The sequence below is a fragment of the Hemicordylus capensis genome, chromosome 4, assembly GCF_027244095.1.
Source record: "Hemicordylus capensis ecotype Gifberg chromosome 4, rHemCap1.1.pri, whole genome shotgun sequence".
NCBI lineage: Eukaryota > Metazoa > Chordata > Lepidosauria > Squamata > Cordylidae > Hemicordylus > Hemicordylus capensis.
In genome coordinates this window covers 49,559,409-49,581,871 of record NC_069660.1, presented here as the reverse complement: position 1 = coordinate 49,581,871, position 22,463 = coordinate 49,559,409, and the positions used below count along the sequence as shown (strand labels likewise).

General features: G+C 43.3%; 1 protein-coding gene across 8 annotated transcripts in view; it reads left to right on the top strand.

The window, feature by feature from the left end:
• Positions 1-22,463, top strand: part of LOC128324039 (rho GTPase-activating protein 39-like) — a 126,901-nt gene that overhangs the window by 94,378 nt on the left and 10,060 nt on the right. For 7 of the 8 annotated variants that reach the window (XM_053248130.1, XM_053248133.1, XM_053248131.1 and 4 more), the window contains 3 exons: positions 8,649-9,963; positions 14,684-15,236; positions 16,685-16,774. In XM_053248130.1, the coding sequence (XP_053104105.1) occupies positions 8,649-9,963; positions 14,684-15,236; positions 16,685-16,774 (1,958 nt within the window). The remainder of the gene's footprint in view (positions 1-8,648; positions 9,964-14,683; positions 15,237-16,684; positions 16,775-22,463) is intronic. The other variant, XM_053248137.1, reaches the window with a different exon arrangement.

The following is a 22,463-nucleotide window of genomic DNA, read 5'->3' as shown; positions in this document are numbered from 1 at the left end:
AGGGGTTTATCATTGCCATCTCCCGCACAGTATGAGATGATGTCTTTTAGCATCTTCCTATGTCACTGCTGCCCAATATAGGTGTTTCCCATAGTCTGGGAAACATACCAGAGGAGATTCGAACCAGCAACCTCTTGCTCCCTAGGCAAGTTACTTCCCCACTGCACCATTAGATGGCTTAAGCAACTGATAAAGTGCTAGGCCAAAAGAGGAGGAGAATTATTACATTGCTAGGCAAACAGCTAAAACGTCAAATAAACTGAAGAAAAGGAAACATCTGGAAACCAATCCCTGCATAAAATTTTATATGACCCATTGGCTTTGACCTAGTGAAATGTGCATCAGGACAATAATATCAATTCCAGCAACCACAAAATGGGTAGAATAATACTTTGTATATGGACCAACTGCAAGTCAAAAGGGAACATGTGAGCTTTTGACTTATGCAGAACATTTTCCTCAGGCTGAATATTCAAGAAAAAGTGTTAAAAGTAGACATTTTAAAGATGGGCATGATGTTAAGTCTAACTTTTTGTCTGATGACTTTCCAGATGGAACCGCCCTGAGCCATTTCGGAAGGGCGGTATATAAATCAAATAAATAAATAAATAAATAAATAAATAGATGAAAATAGAATTAAATTAAGGCTAGACCATGTGCTAGGGTTTTAAGTTAAACACAGGCCTTCATTTTATTAAACAACTCCTATCATCCCCCACCATGATGGCCCATGGATGGGAGTTAAAATCCAACAGCATCTGGGGACCAAAGGTTGGAAAGCCCTGCATTAAACTTTCCTTCACCTTTTGTGATATGATAGATAGGTAGATTAAATATAATAACTGCTTTAAAACCAGTGCATGAGTAAAATACACACACCATGAAAACCAGGATTGAGAGGCAAAAGTTAAAAGAAAGAAAACAGGACTGGCTAAAAAATTCATTTTGGGAATACAGGTCATCCGTCCAAGTTGAAGACCTTTTTGAGTAAATACATTTTTAAAGCACTTTAAACAGAAGGCAGGAGACAAGACAGACCTCACAGGACAGGGAGTTCCATAACCTGGGAGCTGCTAATGAGAGGCCTCCTCCTGCACCCAGGCCATTGAGAGCTTCAGTGGTCAAAACCAGCACCTTGAATTGAACCCAGAAACAGATTTGCAGTGGGCACAATTGCATCAGATCCTTGAAGTGATCCCAATGTAGTGATCCCAGGTAAGCAACCTGTTTTTCTGGTGTTATATGGTCCAGTGGACCAGCTCCACTTACTATCCTAGCTGTTACATACTGCACTAGCTGCAGTTTTCGAATGCTTTTTGAGGATAGCCCCACACAGAGAGTGTTGCAATCATCCAGTCTTGATCAATGCATGTGTCACAGTGGCCAGAAACAGACTAGCTCTGCCAAGAAACAGACTAGCCAGCTCCCCAGCCTAAGCTGAACAAAGGCATCCCTAGCCACAACTGACGCCTCAACATTTGGGGTCAGACTTCAGTCAAGGAGCACTCCCAGACTTTGAATTTGTATTTCCAGAGGGAGTGCTACCCCATCCAACACTGGTTGAAACCCTATTTCCCAACTACCATCTTTTCCAACCAGTCTTGTCAGGATTAAGTTTCAGTTTACTGACTTTCCATTCAGATCTTTAGAGTCTCTGAAGAGACAGTCACCAGTTAAGCACTTCCACAGTGTCCCTGGAATAAGATGGAAAGAAGAGCTAAATGTCATCTGCACACTGTTAGCATGAAGCTCCAAAATGTGGGATGATCTCTCCCTGAGGTTCCATGTAGATAAAGAGCATGAGGAACAAGATTTAACTTTACCAGTGACCATGGTGTACAGCAGAAATCCCCTAGAACCATCTTCTGGGACCTGCACAGAAAGGACTGGAACCACTACAAAACAGTGCCCCCAGTCCACATCCCAGCTAGGTGGCCCAGAAGGATACAACAGTTAATGGTATGTATGCTTTGTTTATTGTTCCCTTTCCTCCTATGGAGAAGGTTGGACTCTAGCCCTTGTTTTGTCAGATTTGCCCTGAGGCGCCCCCCACCCCATCATCGCTCTAGCCACGGTTCCAGCTGCTTCATTTCCCTCAGCTCTGAGGTACACCATGGTGCTGAATGGACTCTGTGAGTTAGGAAAGGATGCTCAGAAACGATTGTGTCTATGGCGCAGGTAACTTCTCTGTCCTAGAGCCCAGTCTGTTCCTCAACAGAATCATCAGCACTGGCAACAGGAAAATACCCCATCAGTCTTCAAGTGCAGGCTCTGTTAATAGATCTTCTGTCCCTGCAGAGGTTAAGTGTTGAGAAAAGGGACTGTTGTCAATCTCTCCACTTCCAGATCATGAACTTTCTGCCTAGCAGAAAACACCAGGTCTGAAGTGAGTCTTGCAGCATGACTTGGGCCAACTTTCTCTAGGTTGTTACTAAAACCAAGCAAGTTTGGCCCCGCTCTTCCTCTACCCACTTTGTTTTAACATTCTTTTGTTCTTCTTTCACATATTTTATCATTTATTTATTTGATTGATTGATTGATTGATTGATCAACACGCCAGTTTTGACTTGGAGCTGCCAATCCCTTCAGCACCTCCTTCTGCAGTCCACAGCTCACAACGTTAAGTGGATCCATCTGAGATTTGTCTTTCTTTTACAGTTTATTATATATTTATTTTACCCTTCTTTCAAGGATTGATTGATTGATTGATTGATTTACCACCCTTCCAAAAATGGCTTAGGGCGGTTTATTTTGGTTTGTGTACTTCTTTCTTTGCACCTTCTCCTTCTTACTGTTGTTTCCTCCGCTACAACTGTGGGCTTGTGGCTTTATAGATGTCATTTATATGGAGTACTGAACCTGAGAATACTAGAGTCTGTGGCTTGAAGAAAAGCAACCAAAATTAACTATACAGAATTCTGGTAAGACAGAGTTGAGACAGAAGTGCAGGCAAAATGTAATAAAGTCATAACATGCAACGTTCATCTAATCCCCTCTGAACAGCTGCCTATGACAGTTTTGACTACTGTCTGATATGAATATAGACAACTGTATAAAACTGAAGGAGCACCTGTCTAATAACCCCGCAAAGCACAAGCCTTTTTGCAGTTTTGACACACATGTGTAGAGTTGGCACTTATGCATCTATTTTTCTAAATAAAAGCTGGCAAGCCCTAACAGAATTGCACAAGTTGGCAGCCCTGCCCTTCCCCTGTTGGTATTGGGATGCATCTGTTCTAACGTATCACTTGGTTACATGGAAGCTTCTCCAGTTTCAACAAAATGGCAGGTGGAAAAAAGTTTGCAGAGGGTAGCTTTCATAGAACAGGAAGAAAGTGGTGCCTAAAATAGAAAGGTGAGATAGCAAACGCTACGCTAGCTGCAACAGTTTCTTTAGGACTTATTTTTGACTCTTGTACACTTGCATGATTAAAACACTCACCTTTTACACCAAGAATACTGAATTTTAACATTATGAAATAATATATTAGTTCACATGGTTGTGCAGAAACACCTTGAAAAAAATGTCATTGTCCCAATGAGAGAAAAAATTAAGGTGATTCTGGTTGCTTACACACAAGAGTAATAACAGTATGGCTATATCAAATATAAGGACTTACCCATGTGTGTTTTTTTCTGAGAGCTGGTTTACTCATTCAGCAGAATTGAGTGAACTGCTACTGAATCATACTCCTTTAATTCCAAAGGGATAGCTTTTTTTAGCAAAAAAAGCAGTGGCATGTGATATCTTGGAGGCTAGCAAATTCATTGTAGCTTCAGCTTTGGTGGACTGCAGTCTACTAGCCCACAAAAGCTTATGCTACAGTAAGTTTGTGAGTCTTTATTGTGCCACACAACTCTCTTTCATGCAAGGAACACTCAAGGATAGTGATTTCAGCTCAGCACAGTACTGGGCCCTGCAATCTAGTGTTCAATCAGTTCTCACACTGCAGTTAAAAGGGCACCTATGTTGAGGACTCCTAGCCAGCATCCACATTTCATGCTCAGTATTTGCACATAATAAGAGAAGGGTCAAAAAGGTGTGTGGAATAAATTTCTGAATAAAATAGATTCTTCTGAAGCATTCCCACAATCTGTTACTTGAAGACTTGTTACCCCTCTTAATACTGGCGTTGCTTTTATGTAGGCTGCGATCCGTTTGTTAGTCACACTTGAAAACTTGATTTTGAGCAAAATTCCCCCAGTCTAGTTCAAAGGCATAGATACACACAAATGTAGCGTTCATGTAGGTGAGCAAATATGGTAATACATTAAAATCAAGGGACTTCTATTTTAAATGTTTTAGTTCCATTGATTTTCAGAAGTTCTAAATGAATCATTCAGCTCAGATTGCCTATTTTTTCAAGATTTATTTAGATCCTATTGCTTAGAAGTAGCTTGTACAACATATTATGTAAACTAAATAGAAGATATCAAAGAAATATATGGTGTTGTATTTATTGGGGAGGACATATGTTAGGGTCTTTGCCACCCCACATGTACCTGGAACTAGAGTGAATAGGCCCATTGGGACTGTCAGTGTTGTTTATTTAAATGTATGTGGTTCATTGTATGCTCATGTGCGCGCTCTCTCTCTCTCTCTCTCTCTCTCTCTCTCTCTCTCTCTCTCTCTCTCTCTCTCTCTCACACACACACACACACACACACACACACTGGACCCACTCACCTGGGTCATCTGGTAGCAGGAAGTCACCTGCCAAAGACTTAAAAAGGTATGTGGGCAACCCTGCTTTCTCAGGCTCTGTCCTATTACTCCTGAGCCAGGTGTGCTGTTGTGACCCTGACTGTTGTGCAAGGGTTTCTGCCAGGTCCTCAGGCTCATTTGTCTCTGGTACACCAGTTTTGGCTTGGAGCTCCCGAGCCCTTGAGCACCTCCTTCTACAGTCCACAGCTCACAACATTAAGTGGATACATCTGAGATTTGTCTTTCTTTTACATTTTATTATATATTTATTTTACCCTTCTTTCAAGGAGATCAAGCTACTGTACGTTATCTCCTTCCCTCCCAATTTTACCTTGGAAGCAACTTTCAAAGGTCAGTATTACATGGGTAGAAGCTTCATGGGGCTAGGGTTTCCAAGGCAAAGCTTGACTTGGAGCTTCAGAGTAAAGGAGTTGATTCCCTCAACCTATATGATATTTTTGGTCTTTGTGCAAGGAGTAGGGGAGGGATTGTAAGAGTGAAACATTCTGTAACAACCTTATCTTAATTTTCACTGACCATCTTTTGGACCATTGTTACATCGCGGATACTTACATTTTTGAGTAATAAATCCTTAAACCATGACAACTTTGTTTTGGAAACAACACTGTTTGTGTCTCTGTAAGTCTTTCCTGAGCAGACTCAGAGTAGTCATTTTTGCAGTGTCAGTTTCCATTAAGGAAATTTTGCTTCTCCTGCACACATTCGTATCCCATTGTGTGCAGGATGCAGCACTATGTGTTAGCCTGTATTTCCTGGTCACATAAATAATGTTTCCTCTTGTGAAGAAAAGTTAAAAATACTTCTCGGGGGTGATCATATTACCCCTTCTGTTACAGTCACTGCTAATTCTTCTGAAGAACAGAACTGGGGATACAAGTCCTTGTATTTCATTCCATTTCTTTTGATTACTCACAATCCCCCCTCCTTTCTCCCTGACACTTCAGCATGAGAACAGTATTTCTGATTGATTAAACTGTGCAACTACTTCAGTAAAGGTCTCTGAAGAAACTCTGCAGCCAGGGATCCTTGAGCTGCCTTGACTCCGGCATAAGTCCAATGAGTCCTTTCTGACTTCCTCTTTGAGTGGGCAAAAACCATATCTCAGTTTCTCTGTACTATTTATGAATATGGTTTAGTTAAGGGAGGAGAGCTAGTCTTGTGGTAGCAAGCATGAATTATCCCCTTTGTTAAGCAGGGTCCACCCTGGTTTTCATTTGAATGGGAGACTACATGTGAGCACTGTAAGATATTCCCCTTAGGGAATGGGACCGCTCTTGGAAGAGCATCTGCATGCTTGCGTGCAAAAGGTCCAGATTCCCTCCCTGGCATTTCCAAGATAGGGCTGACATAGTCCCGCCTGTAAATTTGGAGAAGCTGCTTCCAGTCTGTATAGACAATACTGAGCTAGATGGACCAAAGGTCTGACTCAATATAAGGCAGCTTCCTATGTTCCTAATATGTGACTAATCTTTTTGCAGGTAGCTTAAAGATAATGAAGACTATGGTCTTCATAAATCCTATAAATCTTGAGCAACCACAAGAAGACATAATTAATTGTTAATGGGATTGGGAGCATTATCTGGATTAACTAATCTGTATTTCATGCTATGAATTGATGAGTCCAGAAGAAAGCTCCATGTAGGCAAAATATAAAGACTGTGCTGACATTTCATGCTAGCTTTTATTCTAGTAACCAATTAGTAACAATAAGTAGGAACGATGCTTTCATTAACTGCTGTATTTGATGATGCCTTCAAAAACATCTCTTGATTTGTTAAAACCCATCAGCTTAGAAGGAACAGTATGAAACTACATATGGGTCCAGATTAAAAAGCAAGACTGATATGGAATATGTTGTGCTGTGTGGAACAACCATTTTTGTATCATTCTAAATTCAATCCCAAATATCCTACGTGATAGGAATGCAGCCAAATCCTCTTCAGAAGTTTTGTTTCCCCTTTGCTATTGTCTCATACTACTTAACAGTTCTATAATAATATCACAAAGAGCTTTTCTTCCTGTTCTTTCACATGCTGTACACGTTCATCGTTATCTGGCCAGCCACAAGGAATTCAATCACCTATTTTCTAATATGTCAAAGTTGTAAAATGAGGCAAGATATGAAATGGTGGGTACACAATTGCTCTTTCTTTTTCTTGTGGTATTATTTTCTCTTTCAGCCCAACATTTCAGCCCAACATTTTGCCTTTTGCCCTTGGGAGTGACATCTACTGTTCAAGGTCTCTAAAGACAAGCCTAGCTATATCCAGATTCTGTGACATGAACAAATTGTGCATATTTTAAAAATGGCGTGTATTTATTCAGTTATTGTACTGGCCAAGGGACAAAAATCAAAGTAGAATGCTGAAGTCTTATACTCTGACCACTGGTAGTGCTGCTTATTCCCTTATTCTCTGGCTTTTACCTGGCATTTCCAGCTGTTCAGGTCAAGTGGTATTTTTAGGATGAGAAAGTAGAGTGAGCAGGAAGATGCTTGCTTAGTTCTCTCTCAGGAGAAAGAGGAGATAGTGGTATGGATTCTGGCATAGGAGAAGAAAGGATACACCACAGATATTCCTACTCTTAATGCTTCTGTGCTCAGAAGTCTAAGACTGAAACTCATCATTATGACTTTAGGCTAAGGTTGCACTTACCTGGGAGTAAGCCCCATTGAACACAGCAAGACTTACTTCCAAGTAAACATACATAAAAATTCTGTTGCATATCATTTCTCATAATAACAAAACTAATCTTCATTACAGGTATACTGTCTATTTACCTTGTTTTTAGCATTCTACTACTGCTACGGATATTTATATACCGCCCTTCACCCAAAGTTCTTGAAGTGGTTTACATAGAAAAATAAATAATAAATAAGATGGTCCCCTGTCCCCAAAGGGCTCACAGTCTAAAAAAGTGGTCCCCCCGCCTCACACACTATAATAAAATGGAAATGTTTGTCCATTCTCAGGGTCATTTTTTTGTTGGAGACACAGAAATGTGTGCAAGGCATATTCTTTTTATTAGACTTAGATTTATTTGATAGCTTTGAAGAGAATCTCTGCATATCTTTAGCTGCTACTGAACAGACAAACACTACTTTGGGAGAATATATAGCAGTGGTATAGAATAAAAATCTGTAATCCCCTTTCCATTTGTCACATTATTATAATACCATATTCAATCCCTTCTTTCCTGATTTGAATTTGAAAAAGAAATTCATTCCTAGCTAATTTGGTTTTCTCCTATGACTCACCTTTTGCAAAGCAAAAGATTTCACCTTTGTTGTTCATTTCTGTGCAATGTCCATAGAAAAGAAGTATCTGTTGCTATGGTTTAGTAAAACATGTGGTACATGGGCGAACAAGCAGGTATCAAACTCCTGGATTCCTTGTTTGTTAGAAGAGCATGTGGTGGGTGAGGAGACTGTCAAACAATCAAACTAGAAATGTATTTTTTCTTCGTAGGATATGACCCAAGTCTTCATTTTTGTTTTTCTAATTAATTCACAACAGATGTCTGCAGTTGGTCTTAAAAAGTAGGACTGTGGAAACCATATGTGGTGTTCAGAAATTTAAAAATCAATGTCTGGTGCCCTGTGGAATCAAACAGGGAGTTGTGAGTGTGATTGATTGTTTTCCAGTTATTAACTGGAATAGCTCTGACAGAAACTGAGAACATGGTTTCAAAATGGGATTAACCCAAGTTCTAATATGGGAACTGCTTCTTCTGCAGTAAGGTTTGTATGTAGCGAAGTAATAATGTTTATTCACTTTGCCAGTATCGTCTCCAAACCTATGAATGTAAAAGATGCTGGGGGTTTATTTCAATATTTAGGTAAAAGTTGTGGCTGCATTTTACACTTGAGGTAGTATTGCATTCTTGCTGTATTTTCTTAAATATTGTGTTTCTTTTTCTACAGGGACACCCCTACTCGGTGGCAACCTTTGCCAGGGACTAAAGCAGCTATGCTGGTCAAAGTCAATAGTCTGAGACAAGTAAATTCCGCCTCAAGCAATTCACTTCAGATGCAGGGCAGTACAGAATCCAGCAGCCAGAAATCTCTACTTTCCAAGCCAGTCGTATATGCCCAGCCTCAATCTGTAGCCCCAAACCCAACAACTCCAAAACCAGCAGTTCCAATGGAAACAAAGCAGTTGATGCAAATTAAGAAGACAGAGAATGGAGGGTTTTGCCTAGTGCTAACTCATGGGCTTACTTACCAGCCTCCTTCGGGCTCTCAGGCACAAACATCACAGCCTGCATCTCCCAAGTATGCTTCTCCAGCACCGATATATGATGAGCCATCAATTGACTCACCAATTTATGATGAACCCCCTATAGATATGGACATTGGGAGTGTAAATGTGAATGGGACAACTCCACAGATGTCACCGAGCAATAGCTTAAATAAGAAGCCCCAACCAATTAAATTGTTACAGCATCCAAGCATGCAGCAGCACCAACCTGGAAAAAAGCATGTGAGAAATCCTTCTGCAACAGAATACAGCCCTGTTGGAAGAGAATATATTAAACATATGGTCAATATTGATCAGTCGTCTAAAACTCCTCACTCAGCAAGTGTGATGGTTGATGGCACTGCTAAACCTCAGCTAGGGCAGCTTAGTTCCAGGGACAGCTTCAAGCAGTCGTGGAAAGTTTTGGAAGCGAGTGTTCTTAAAAATATGGAGGCCCACCACAGTCGGCAGAACAGTCTTCAGGCTCAAGAATACCCTACAGTTGTGAGTCAGCAGGACTCTGGCTACTCAACAGGACCTTCTCCAAGCCTGAGAAAAAGAAAGGGAAGACGACAAGCTCCAGGCCAGGGAAGGCCTGGCTCTGTGGGTAGCAGCAGTGAACTGAGTGCTCTAAATGATAAGCTGATTGCAGAGATGCGTGCTGTGGTTAACAGATCTGCAGCCTGCAGAGGGAGTAAAGGTAGCCTAGATGCAGAAATGTTGGAAAATGCTAGTTTGCCCGAGGGCAATAAAATCAAGTTTCAATCTGACCGCTTGAGAAAATGCAACAGTAGAAGCTCAAGAGATGATGTAACTTCTAGTAACAGGTCATTATATAGGCCCAGAATGGATAGTAGGGGGAGCCTCTCAAATGACCCCGCAGTACAGCACGACACTGTGAGGCAGAAGAGAACCTATGAGAAAATAGATTCTTTAGAAAATAACGTGACCAGTCAGATAAATCTGTCTTCATCGGACACAGCACAACTATCATCTCAGGTATTTACTATCATTTTCTATATAATCTGTCAATAAGGCAGTAAGATATTTCGTGGTGGTGGTGGTGAAGCTTCTGGTAGCAATTGGTTGAGTTGCTCTGATGTCACAGAGAGCAGTTGGGGCAGGAATATTTTTGGGTTACCAGGGTTGTAGGAAAAATATGTCATCAATCAGCAGATCACTATGACTTTTAAAAATTTGATTTGGAAGGGTGCTGCTGCTAAACAAATCTGTAAAGCTGCCCAGCAAAATGTGGTAGCCATTTAGATTCCTAAGGGAGCCAGCTCTCCTTAGATCTCCATAGCTATGGTCAATGATTGTGATGATCAGTGGAACATACTGGAGTGCTCCCTCCTCTTCAGGTCTCTGTATTTCCCACCTCCTACTGTACCAGCATTGGCTGCTGACACATATGTGGACTTGCATCTTGCCCACATCCCTGTTCTTTCTAATCACCTGATGATGGATCATGTAGAATGCATGCTGGCAGTTCCTTTGCAGTTTTTGCTGTTCCGCCCCAGTCCCTCTATGGATTATGCCCCTTCAACTATCCACCGCCTTCTGTCTTTTGACTGACACTTGTAATCATGCACTCCTAACTCCTGCACCTTGGAACTTCTCATGTTTGCTTTGAGTGAGCATACTTAAAACTCAGATGTGATCATTTAAATAAAATAAAGCCAAATAAGCCAAAGTTTTCCCCACACTTTGAACTTTTTGCCTTTTGTGGAAAGGCTGAGCCAGTCTTATTACTCAGACAGAGCCAAGTGTTTATCTTAAGAGAAAAAGAAAATTAAAACAAGTCTTTGCAAAACAGATTCAACCTTATTTAATTGTTTTTGAGTTATATAATGTGTTACGTTCTAACAAGTAGCTTTAGAGTTGTAATTTGGAGAGGGTGGTACTTTTTAAGTTACATGCAAAGAAAAAAGTTATGTATGTGTGTTTAAATATTCTGCATTTCAAATGCATTTTCTAAGGCAGCTTACACAACAACAATGAACACCATAATATGCAGGAAAAACACAATGGCCCACATAATGCAGAAGGCAACGCTAGCATTCCTGATCAGTTGATGCAGTTGCTGCACATGTGAAAGCCAGCCCCAGTGGTATTGTTACAAGAGTGCTATTGAGCAACTGCTTAAGAGAGTGTACCTGCACTTGCACAGCAGAACTTACATTGTTTCCACTGCGCAAGTATGGGCTCACTGTTTCATGTACACAACTGTGCTCTTGCACTCTGAGACCCACTAGGACTGGCTTCCACATGTGCCGCAAAGGTGGCCTCTCAAAACACTGGCATTGCCCTGTGCATCATGTGAGCTAATAAAAATAAAGCAGATAGATATAAAACAATGCAGTGTAAAACCAATGGAAATTTAGGACTTTTTTTTTAAGGGTGGAAAAATAAAAGTCTGGAACTTGGTGCTGAAAATAATACAGCCTAGGCAGCAGGTGAACCTCTGTGAAAAAAACATTGCAGAGATGGGGCACCACTACCCAAAAGGTCTTATTTGCATTCACCACCTGATGTACCTTAGTTGCAGGTGGCTACTAAGGTAGTGGGTGGAGGGCTGAGCGCAGCCAGACTCCAGCAAAACCACTAGCCCTTGATCTGCTTGATCTTGCCCAGGTGCACAGTGGTGGGGCTGGGCCGGGTGAGAAGCCTGCCAAGCCGACAGCCTCTTCTGCCCACCATACCAGCGCACCTAGAGCCAACCAAGCCAATAAGATTTCTCTCCCTAGGGCAGCATGCTGCCTCCTCAGGGGGTGCAGGTGGTGGGGAAAGAACTGTGGCTGCAGTAATGTCGGTAAGGCAGGGAAGCACAGAGGCGCACTGGGTCTGCAGACCTCTAGGCTGCCTGCAGCCACCACTGCTACGTTTGTCTCCCCTGCTGCCCGCGAAGCAGCAGCATTACTGCTGGGGCTGGTTCCTGCCACTGCCATGCCTCCCCCCTACCACCCTTGCTGGGGCTGGTTCCTTCCGGTCCCAACCAGTGGGGAGGAAATGCCGCTGCTTGGGCAGGCATGGGCAGCCGGATAGGGGGAAGAAACATGGCAGCGGCAGGAGCCATCCCCAGCTGCGGGAGGTAGTAGCAGCAAGATTTGATTTGATTGATTGATTGATTGTTGAATTTATATACCGCCTTTCATTAAAAACAATCTCAAGGCGGTTTACAAAAGTTAAAAGCATACAATAAAATGACAATAAGAATATCAAGCTAAAAATATAAGATCAGAAAAGCTGCTCACTAGTGTGCAATAGGGATGTGCAAACAGGTTTGACTTTGAACCGAATCACCCCCTGTTCTGTCCGACCCCGGACTAAACCCCGCCCCTGCCATTTACGGGGGGTTGCGAGTAAATTTTTTTAAAAAAATTAGTACTTATCTCCTCCAGGGGCTTTTCTGAGGCTACCAGGGGGTCCACGGAGGTTCCTGCTCCCTCCACCGGCGTTCCTCATGCCACAAATCACCTAGTTCGGGTGTTCTTCATGACCCAGGCCATGCAGAGGCCTATTGCGTATGCGTGCCGGCCTCCAAAATGGCTGTTGCAAGGGGGAAAGGGCCAGAAAGGGCTGAAGAGCACCCAAACCGAGCAATTTTTGGTATGAGGAAGGACCATGGAGGGAGGGGGAACCTCCACGGACATACACACACCCCACATGGCCTCAGAGAAGCCCTCTGGAGGTTTAATTTTAAAAAATGACTCATGGAACCCCCCCCCCAAAAAAACCCCAAACCCAGGTGGTTTGATGGGGGGTGGGGGCAAAACTGAACTGGCCCAGTCCTGTTTGGGTCCAGTTCAGACTTGAACCAAACCAGGCCAGCCTGATTTTGTGCACACCCCTAGTGTGCAGGGGCTGGGGACAGGGATGTGAGAAGATTTACTGGTTCCTCCCCCTCCACCACACCCGTGCCTTCTGAAGAGTTGCTGCACTGTGTTTCTCCCCACCCTGCCTTTGCTGGTGCTGGCACATGAGTGGAGGCAAGGAAAGAAAAAGGGAGAGTGGCAGGACTGTCTCCTAGCAGAATGTGGTCTGTGCAGGTCAGTGGGAAGTTATCTTCAGAATTTCTTCTATACAGACAAAAAAATGTTTCCTACTTTCCCTGACTATGTTCTGGTGTAAAACGTGGTGCATTCAGGTAATTTAAATGTCAGGACTGTCCATGCAAAATGTGGTATCTGCAGGTCAGCGGGAAGCATCTTAGAATTTATTCTTTAAATACTTTAAATATAAATTTAAATAATCAACCTTTTCCTGAGCATATTCTGGTGTTAAAAATGGTGCATTCAGCTTATTTAAGTGGCAGGACTGAATCTGTGTTTGTCACTGCTATTTAAATACTGGCAGAAACAATGATGGTAAATGCATCTGTTTTCACAAACACTTGGGGATTGCAATACATGATGCTCATGGTATGATATAATGGTATCATACCATGATATAATGGTATCATAAAATTTTCAAGATCACAGTGAAGTTTGGATCACAGCAATACAAGGGGCTAAAGTGCTTTTCCCAGCAAGCATGGCTACATATGTACATCATTGATTTTTCTTGTTATCTGCTTATTTAATGATCTGTTGTAAAGTGCTCTGAAGATCATGTAGCTGCTGGAAAAGCAGGAAACAAATGTCATCTTAGACCTTGCTTGCTATACTTTTGTTTATTCTGCAGGTGCTTTCATGTCTAAATGTGCACATCCAAATGGGTCTTCAAAAAGAAAATTAACAAGAGAGAGAGGATGCTTATCTTGCAGAGGGGGAACCGTGCTAGCCTATTAGGTCCAGGCTCCAAAATTACCTAGCTGCACCTCTGACTCAAGCTACTGTCCAACTGTCATTCTTTTTAAGACCTAGAATATCAGTGATTTTGAAAGAGCCCTATCTCTTAATATTATTTAAAATGCAGTTATTTTTAATAAACCTAGGATATTTTAAGCTTTATCCTCACACAGTAATAATTGAAAATGCCAAAGAGCAAATGAAATTATCCAACATACATATTTGAAAAGATAAATGTTGCTCATAATTTTTAGCATGAGCTGGCAATACTGAAAAATTCTACTTCTGGAGAGCTCCTCATAGCCCAGTCTTAACCTCCAGTGTACTGAGATACTAAGAACTCTGTCATCTTCTCCATGACCGCACTGGGACCCAATCCTGATGCTGCTGTCCATCTACCTGCACACATATATGCACACACACTCTCTCTCTCTCTCTCTCTCTCTCACACACACCCCTTGCATGCTTTCCTTTTGTGGCAGAGCTGTGCCACACAGGGGTTATTGTACTATACTGGAAGCATAACAGAGGAAATAGAATGACTATTTATAGAAATTTGTAGATTTCATCCTTCTCCCTTGAGTTCAGAGACAGATACATACGGAAGGCAATACCGAAGGGAAGACTGGAGCTCCTGCCATTGTATTTGAAAGGAGCATAAAGGGTGGACTTAGGTTGAGTTCAAGAGAGAATAAGACAAGAAGTGCAGATAGTGGGAATTGTACTGGATTATTTTTAGGTGAATAAAATGGGAGATATTTTAGTTTCCCAAGCTGGCAATATAGATGTTGGAAGTTAGATAAAAGCTCCCCCCCCCCGCCCCTTTGGGCTCTGTTGTTAGCTGTTCTCTGAAGAACTGGCAGCCGAGACACCGTGTTGCTATTGTGGTTGTTGCTGTACATCCATTTCTTTTCTGTTCTCCATTACAGTCTGGAACAATACAGTCTGATTCCCAGCAAGAGAACAGTGACCAGCCTGGCACCAGTATGGGATATCAGTTTCCCTTCCATACCATACGAAAGCCAATTTCTCAAAGCAGCATGGCAGACTGGGCTTCCAAAAACCTAAATATGCATACTCAGGGTATCTTTCGTCGAAGACTGTCTATTGCCAACATGCTCTCCTGGAATGGCGGCTCTATCAAAAAGCCTATGCTCATAACCAGCAACCACACCATCAAAAAGGAAGCTTGTGAAATATTTAAACTCGTACAAATCTACATGGGTGATCGGCAAGCCCGGATGGATCGGGATCATGTGGCTCTGATCACTGTCACCAAGTGCTGGAGCATTCAAGGTTTACGGGATGAGCTATATATTCAGCTAATTAGACAAACAACAGACAATATGGGCTACCGAAGTCTGGCATGGGGCTGGGAACTCATGGCCATCAGTCTGGCATTTTTCTCCCCATCACCCAAGTTCCAGTCTTATTTGGAAGGGTACATCTATCGTCACCTCAACCAGGTCAATGATGAAAACAGTAAGTGCCTCCTTTTGTGTGAGCTTTCTTACTCAATGAGAGTGAAATGTATTGCGATTCAAGAGAAAATACAGAACAAGTAGAGATCCTGTTCATCAGGGTTAGGATCTGCTTTCATTTCTTAGTTTAGGGCAAAATCAGTTGCATAATTAACTCCTATCTGCAACATAGTGTTTATAGAAATTTTAATAAGTTATATTGTTTTCTTCTTGGTCTCTGTGCAGTCACACCATTGAGATCAGCATCTCTGCAGAGCAACTTCAGAGCATCCTAGAACTTGAGCCAGAAAACTGGGATTTGACCCTCCCTCTGAAAAGATGTCTCCCCACCTAAAGGAGTGGGGCAAGCACCTCCCTCCTCAGTTCTTTTCTAACTGCTGCCAGAGCAGCAGCTAAGAAAAATGCTCTGCAGCACTTTGTGCTGCAGCAGCATTGGAAAGGAACAAAGCATGCCTCTGTCCATTTTGATACTAGTGATTAGGGATGTGCACATAACCAGCGCCTGCTGGTCCGAAGCAGGGGGTGGATAACTTTAAGGGCGGAAGAGGGTGCTCTTACATCTCCCCCCACATTTCTCCCACTGGCGCTGTATATTCAAACGGTTTGGCAAGGCAGCAGTGTACCTCCTGCTGCCCTGTTGCTTCCTCAGACTGGAAGTTCCTGGTGCACGTGTGCATGTCGTACAATGTGCACACGCACACCGGGAACGCCAAACAGTTCCATGCACATCCCTACTAGTGATATAGGTAAAGAGCAAAGTCCTCATCATGCTGCATCTCTTTAGATCAAAGCTAAGAGGCTCACCCAGACAAAATGTCCAGATTTGTTTTTATACTGCTTTGTTCGGCAGAATGTACCTTTTGAGAGGCTGAATGAAGTCTGTTAGAAAGTTCAGTAATTTTTTCTATATGTCAAGTTAAATGCTCGGGAAGGTATAATGGGCATTATCTTCAAGTAGCTGGATGTTGTGAATGTTCCTGAATTAACTCGAAGGCTCCATCAGTCAATTTGGAGAGCAAACTTTTACTGTGTTCTCGTCTTATATCCCCATCACCTGGTTTTATAATGCCTAACAAGAGCTGTAATCTTAACAAGTCTCAGAGTTTTGTGAGTGGTAAACATTCCACCTGAACCTTTGTCAAATTAATAATTTGGGGGGGGGGGGGATGTTCGAAATTTTGGAACTCATCTGAGAGGTATCAGTACTAATACCTCTCAAGCCCATGTTACTGGTCATGATGTTTGCTGACAAAAGGAGTCATTTGACATGTCATGGGGGAAAAACCAAAATAATCTCAGCAGAAAGGCTTACGGAGCTGATTTTGTGATGTGTGAATTCAGTAAACACAGACCCGTCTTCTTCCATGGTTCATTGTATAAGGGTGGAAGAGGCCAGTGAGCGTTTGATGTTTTTGCCATCACTCAATCAACAATGCTTTGGATTTTCAGTTACCCAGCGCATTAAGGAGCTTCTGGATCTGAAAAACAAAAAGAATTCAAAATCCAGGAAAAAGAGGAAGCAAAACACAGAGGATGAAGGTAAAATGATTGGATTTTGAGATGGGCTAATAAAGAGGAGGCCCAACGAGAGGTGTCTGTTTTGATGTTCCATTGGCTTCCAAACTAGTTGCAGAGGTACCTCTGTGTGCTTTATTGTAGAAATATCAAATCCAGGGCTTGTGCAGATATCAGCAGTTTAGGAATGGAGGGTCATACAAAAAGTGCTGCTGGTAAAAAATTTTGCACACTGCTTGTTAGAGCAGTAATTAATGGCTTGCAGCCCATCTTAATCACATTTATTTGGGAATAAGTCCCACTGATTTCAGTAGAACTTATTTCCAAATACATGTGCGCAGGATTGCAGCCTCACTTATGTAGAGCAAGCTGAATCTTCCATCCAGGTAAGATTAGTTAATCATTGACTCCCAGTAGCTGGGAAGTCCAACAGAAACATTAATCTGGCCATATTTCTCCTCTGTGTTTATGGCAGATAGGCTTCTTTTCTCCTCTCTTTGTAGTCTGGCAGTTTTGAAACAAGTCTCTGATAGCTGATAACTTTTTTTTTTAAGTAACTGGAATTAAGTGCAGACAGGAAGAGCTGCACTGCCACCTTACTTAGCAATAACGGATCTCCTTTTCTCACTGGATCTCTCATTTTATTTTAAAGGAGCTGAAATCTGCTCAAACAATTCACAGAAACTTTAGAACTCATATGTCACTGTGTTCCAACCTACCTCAGATTCCCTCCATACATGGGGCAGGATCCAAACTAATAGCAATAGCAATAGCACTTACATTTATATACCGCTCTATAGCCGGAGCTCTCTAAGCAGTTTACAATGATTTTAGCATATTGCCCCCAACATTCTGGGTACTCTAAGAACTAAGAACCAGAACTAAGCTAGTAATGAAACGTATGAGACAAATTAGTCACGACTACCTAAAGTACCATTACTGTCAATGGGATTTATTCATGACTGACTTAGTCTAGGTCCTGCCATGGGTTGTTTTTCCACCTGGGCCAGTATTGCTTGTTTGAATTAATTGCCCAGGCACTGAACTTAGTACTTCAGCATGTGACATTGGTTCATTCCGTCTTGTGCTGGTTTCTACTCACCTAGTTCATCTCAAAAATATATCTAACTTTTGTAGACAGATACCTAAGAAAGTTTTGGTGACTTAGTCAGAACATCACAGTGTTGTTCCAGTGATAGTAAAAGTATAGCAATTAAATAATTGGTGCCAAGCAGTATACCAAATAATGGTGCCCCAAAATCTGCTGCCTGAAGCAGGTCTCTTCACAGGAATGGCTACCTCTGCCTTGGAGCTGGCCTCTGCTTTAGGGTGTTATTGGTGCTTCACCCACACCATCCATAATGTCAGTACAACCCCAAAATAAATGAATTAATTGGTAAAGTAATTTGGGGATTGAAGAAGCACTGATTTTCAGCATGGATTGATTGTGTTGCTAGTAAGATTAGTAAGGGTTCTCACTAGTAACATGATACCAGAACCAGTGAGTCCCAAAAAACTCCAAAGAAGGGATGTGCCTGAGTGGGCTAAGGCAGCTTCAGGTGTGGTGGGGAGCAGTTCCCTTAAGAAGCAGGTAAGCTTACCTGCTCTGCTTCCACCCTGCTGATTTTCTGGGTGCGGCGCTCACTCTACCAAAGGCTGCACACTGTTCCCTGCAGGCTGTGTGCGGTGCCAGCACAGACATGGCTGCCGTGCATGCCTGGTGGCCATGTGCATGCTGACACCGTCTGTAGGCTGCAGGGAACAGCGCCGCAGCCATGCACAGCCTTTGGCAGAGTGAGCGCTGCCTCCGGAAGAGTGGCAGGGTGGAAGCAGAGCAAGTAAGGACCTGCTTACCTGCTTCTTAAGGGAACTACTCCCCACCCACTGAAATGGTTCGGCTGCGGGCACCCAAGCTGGTTCGTGCACATCCCCACTCCAATAATATAGTTTCCTGAGGGAGACTGACAACCATTCCTTTTTTCTCTGCTCCCAGAATCACATTCTTCATCATATGGACCCCAGGCTTGTCAAAAAACAAATAAATTTAACTGAGGGCATATCACAGGGAGAATGTATATCTGGTGGAAGTGTGGCAGTTCCTTTCCTCTTCAGTATTTTTCTTTTTAAAATCCCATCAGTGAAGTAAAGTCTTCAGCCTCAGACAGCAAAATTCAGCTAGCAGTAGGATTCATTCAGGCCTGCGGCACTGAATGGCACTTGTATGCCATTTCAGATAGCAGCAGGAAGGAAGAAGGCACAGTTAAGGGTTGTTGGTTTTTTTACTTGGAACAATAATCAAAGAAATTAGAGGGTTGCCATTTCCAGCTGACAGTCAGTGGCGCACCCAGGTCATTTGGGAGCCCGGACCTGAAGGGCTTCATAGCCCACCCTCCCCACCACAATGGTGGTGGTGGTTTGTCCCACCCCCCTTTTGCACACTGTTTTTAAAAAATGCTGCTGTGCAGCGGCAGCACTAGCTGCAGAGAGGGTGGTGGCAAGGAGGGGAGAGTTCTCCCTGTTACCCTCCAGGGTGGGAGGCGACGAGCTCCATCCAGCTCTGCTCCCTTCTCCCAAGTGACAACCTCTTGCCTCTCTGCTGAGCAGCCTTCCTCCACTTGGAGGAGAGAGGTGAGAGGCCATCAGTTGGGAGAAGGGAGCGCAGCTGGGTGGAGCTCGCTGCCTCCCATCCTGGACGGTAACAGGGGGAATTCTTCCTTCCTCGCCACCCCCACCTCCCTGCAACCGCCACCGCTGCACCTCATCTCCACCCCCTCCGGGTAAACGTCTCCTTAAAGTGGAACTCTCCCCTCCCCGCCCTCTCCCCACAGCTAGTGCTGCCACCGCACAGCAACCGGATTTGTTTTGTTTTGTAAAGGTTGTGCTAGAGCCACCCAGTGCGGCAGGCACAGCGTGAAGTAGATGCAGGAGCCCCCCAACCTTTGGAGGCCCCCCCCCCCCGGATCTAGGAGGCCACAGGCCAGAGCCCCAAGATCCGGGGGTAAGAGCGCCTCTACTAACGGTACCTATGTAGGATTGTGAAGCATATGTGTTTGGGGACAAAAATGGATCCATACATTTGTTTGTTTGTTACATTTATAAACCACCCCATCCAAAGGCTCTACAACAGATTTAAAAAGATATAAAAACACACACAATTTAAAGCACAATGCTAAAAACAATATAAAAACAATTCAGAAACAATTAAAAACCATTTAAAACTAATTAAAATACTTTTAAAAACATATAAATAATTTGCTCTTGTGCTAGGAAGTGAAATTGCGCATGTGAAGACTTATATGAAAATCTTGCAGTCATTTTAAGATTTCTTCAACATTGTCACCCACAAACAGACAATGTGTAGCAACTCAATGGCCTTTCTTAAGTTAGTCAGAAACTAGTTACCACAGAATATGGGGAAAACTATCCGTGTATTGCTTTTTGTTTTTAACAGGAGCACAATGTATGCTCTAGTGCCAGAGAATGTTTTGTAGTGACAGTTTAGCACCCAGCTAACAATCAACAGCTAAGATCACAGCTTAGAATCTGTCTGTCTATCTGTCTGCCTATCTATCTAGCTATCTATTTATTAAAAGATTTAATATACTGCCCAGTCCACAGACTCAGAGCAGTGTACATGGCAATAACAGCATCCAAGAGTTTTTTTTTTTTAATTAAAAAAACATAACACTTAAAGGGCATATGCCTGGCGGAAAAGAAATGTCTTCAATAAGGATTTAAAATCTGAAAGGGAGGAGGCAGACCAAATTTGGGGGGTAAAGAGAGTTCCAGAGGAGGGGGGCAGCAACAGAGAAAGCCCTTCCATGGGCCCTAGTACTATGGACCTCTCTTAGACCAGGGACTGAAAGAAGGGCAACCTGAGAAGATCTCACAGGATGGAACAGGACTGGCCGGGAGAGGCGGTCCTGAAGGTAAACAGGTGCTAAGCCCTGAAGGGTTTCAAAGGTGAGAACCAGCACTTTGAATTGGACCCAGAAGCAAATAGGTAACCAGTGCAGCACCGCAAGAGAAGTGTCACACTATCATATCTTCTAGCACCCATAATCCCCTGCTAACTTGGCAAAGAGGCACCTTTTAACGTGGTGATTCTCTTTATTTAGCAGGGGGAGAGTAACTGGCCCTCTCCATCCCCAGCACAGTACCTCCAGTGACTGTTGCTGGTGTCTATCTGATGTTTTTAGATTGTGAGTCCTTTGGGAACAGGGATCCATCTTATTATTTATTATTTCTCTGTGTAAACTGCCCTGAGCCATTTTTGGAAGGGTGGTATAGAAATCAAACAAACAAACAAACATAAGCAGGTGGGCTGCCGCATTCTGGACCAACTGAAGCTTCCGGGTTGTCTACAAAGGCAACCCCAGGTACAGCGCATTATAGTAATCCAAACGAGAGATGACGAGGGCATGAGTTACCATTGCCAGGGCCTGCCGGTCAAGATAGGGCCGCAACTGGTGGACCAGCCAAAGCTGGGCAAAGGCACCTCAGGCCACAGCCTCCACCTGCTGCTCAGGCAGGAGCCGTGAGTTCAAGAAGACCCCCAAGTTGCAGACCACCTCCTTCAGGGGCAGCGCAACCCCATCCAGAGAAAGACTCAAATTTGGCAATTGGCCAGGTTGAGAAGTAAGCAAAAGCAACTCAGTCTTGGTGGGGTTAGGTCTGAGCTTGTTTTGGCCAATCCAGACCCTAACAGCCTCCAGACACTGGGAAAGCACAGAAACCCTGGTGTGGCCCTGGGTGGCAATATACAGCTGAGTATTGTCGACATATTGATGGAATCTCACCCCAAACCAGCAGATTACCTGTCCCAGTGGTTTCATGTAGATGTTAAAAAGAATGGGTGCGAGAACTGAGCCCTGAGGCAACCATAAAGGAGTGGTCACAAGGCAGAGCGCTTGCCACCAATGCACACTGACTGAAAGCACCCACTAAGGCAGGAATGGAACCTCTTCAAAACAGTGCCCTCAATACCCAACCCGCACAGGCGCTCCAGAAGGATACCATCGTTGATGGTATCGAAAGCTGCTGAAAGATCTAAAAGGACCAAGAGAGGGGCGCTACCCTTGTCAAGGTCACAATACAAGTTAACAGCTGGAGCAACCAGTCCTATTTCTGTGCCTTGCTGTGACCTGAAACTCAACTGGCAAGGATCTAGAAAATTGGCTTCATCCAGAACGAACTTTTTTTTTTTAAAAAAATGCACAATATAGAAGATGACCATGGGGGGGAAGTTTACTTTGCTTCTATTCACTGTAGTTTTTCCCTTTTGTAGAAGGCTATGTAAGTACTCCTGTGCTGTGGTACAATGAGGAACATTTCAGCTTCTAAAGAAAATGTTGTAAAAATTAAAATTTCACAAAATAGCCTAGACATTTGGAGCAAGTGTGTAGCATCCAAAGTGGCACTCACAAGCCATTTTCCCCTTCCACTCTTCGCAACTCCCTGAGCTCCTCAGAAAGCTGTTCCCGGGGAACGAGAGACCCTCTGCAGGGGTGTGGTCTGGGTGGGGGAAGGGGACTACTGGAAACTGGGCAGAGGCATGGGTTTTAAGTGGTTGCAGCAAGGTGGGTTTAAGAACAGCCCTGCTGGATCAGGCCCAAGACCCATCTAGTCCAGCATCCTGTTTCACACAGTGGCCCACCAGATGCCGCTGGAAGCTTACAGACTGGAGTTGAGGGCATGTCCTCTCTCCTGCTGT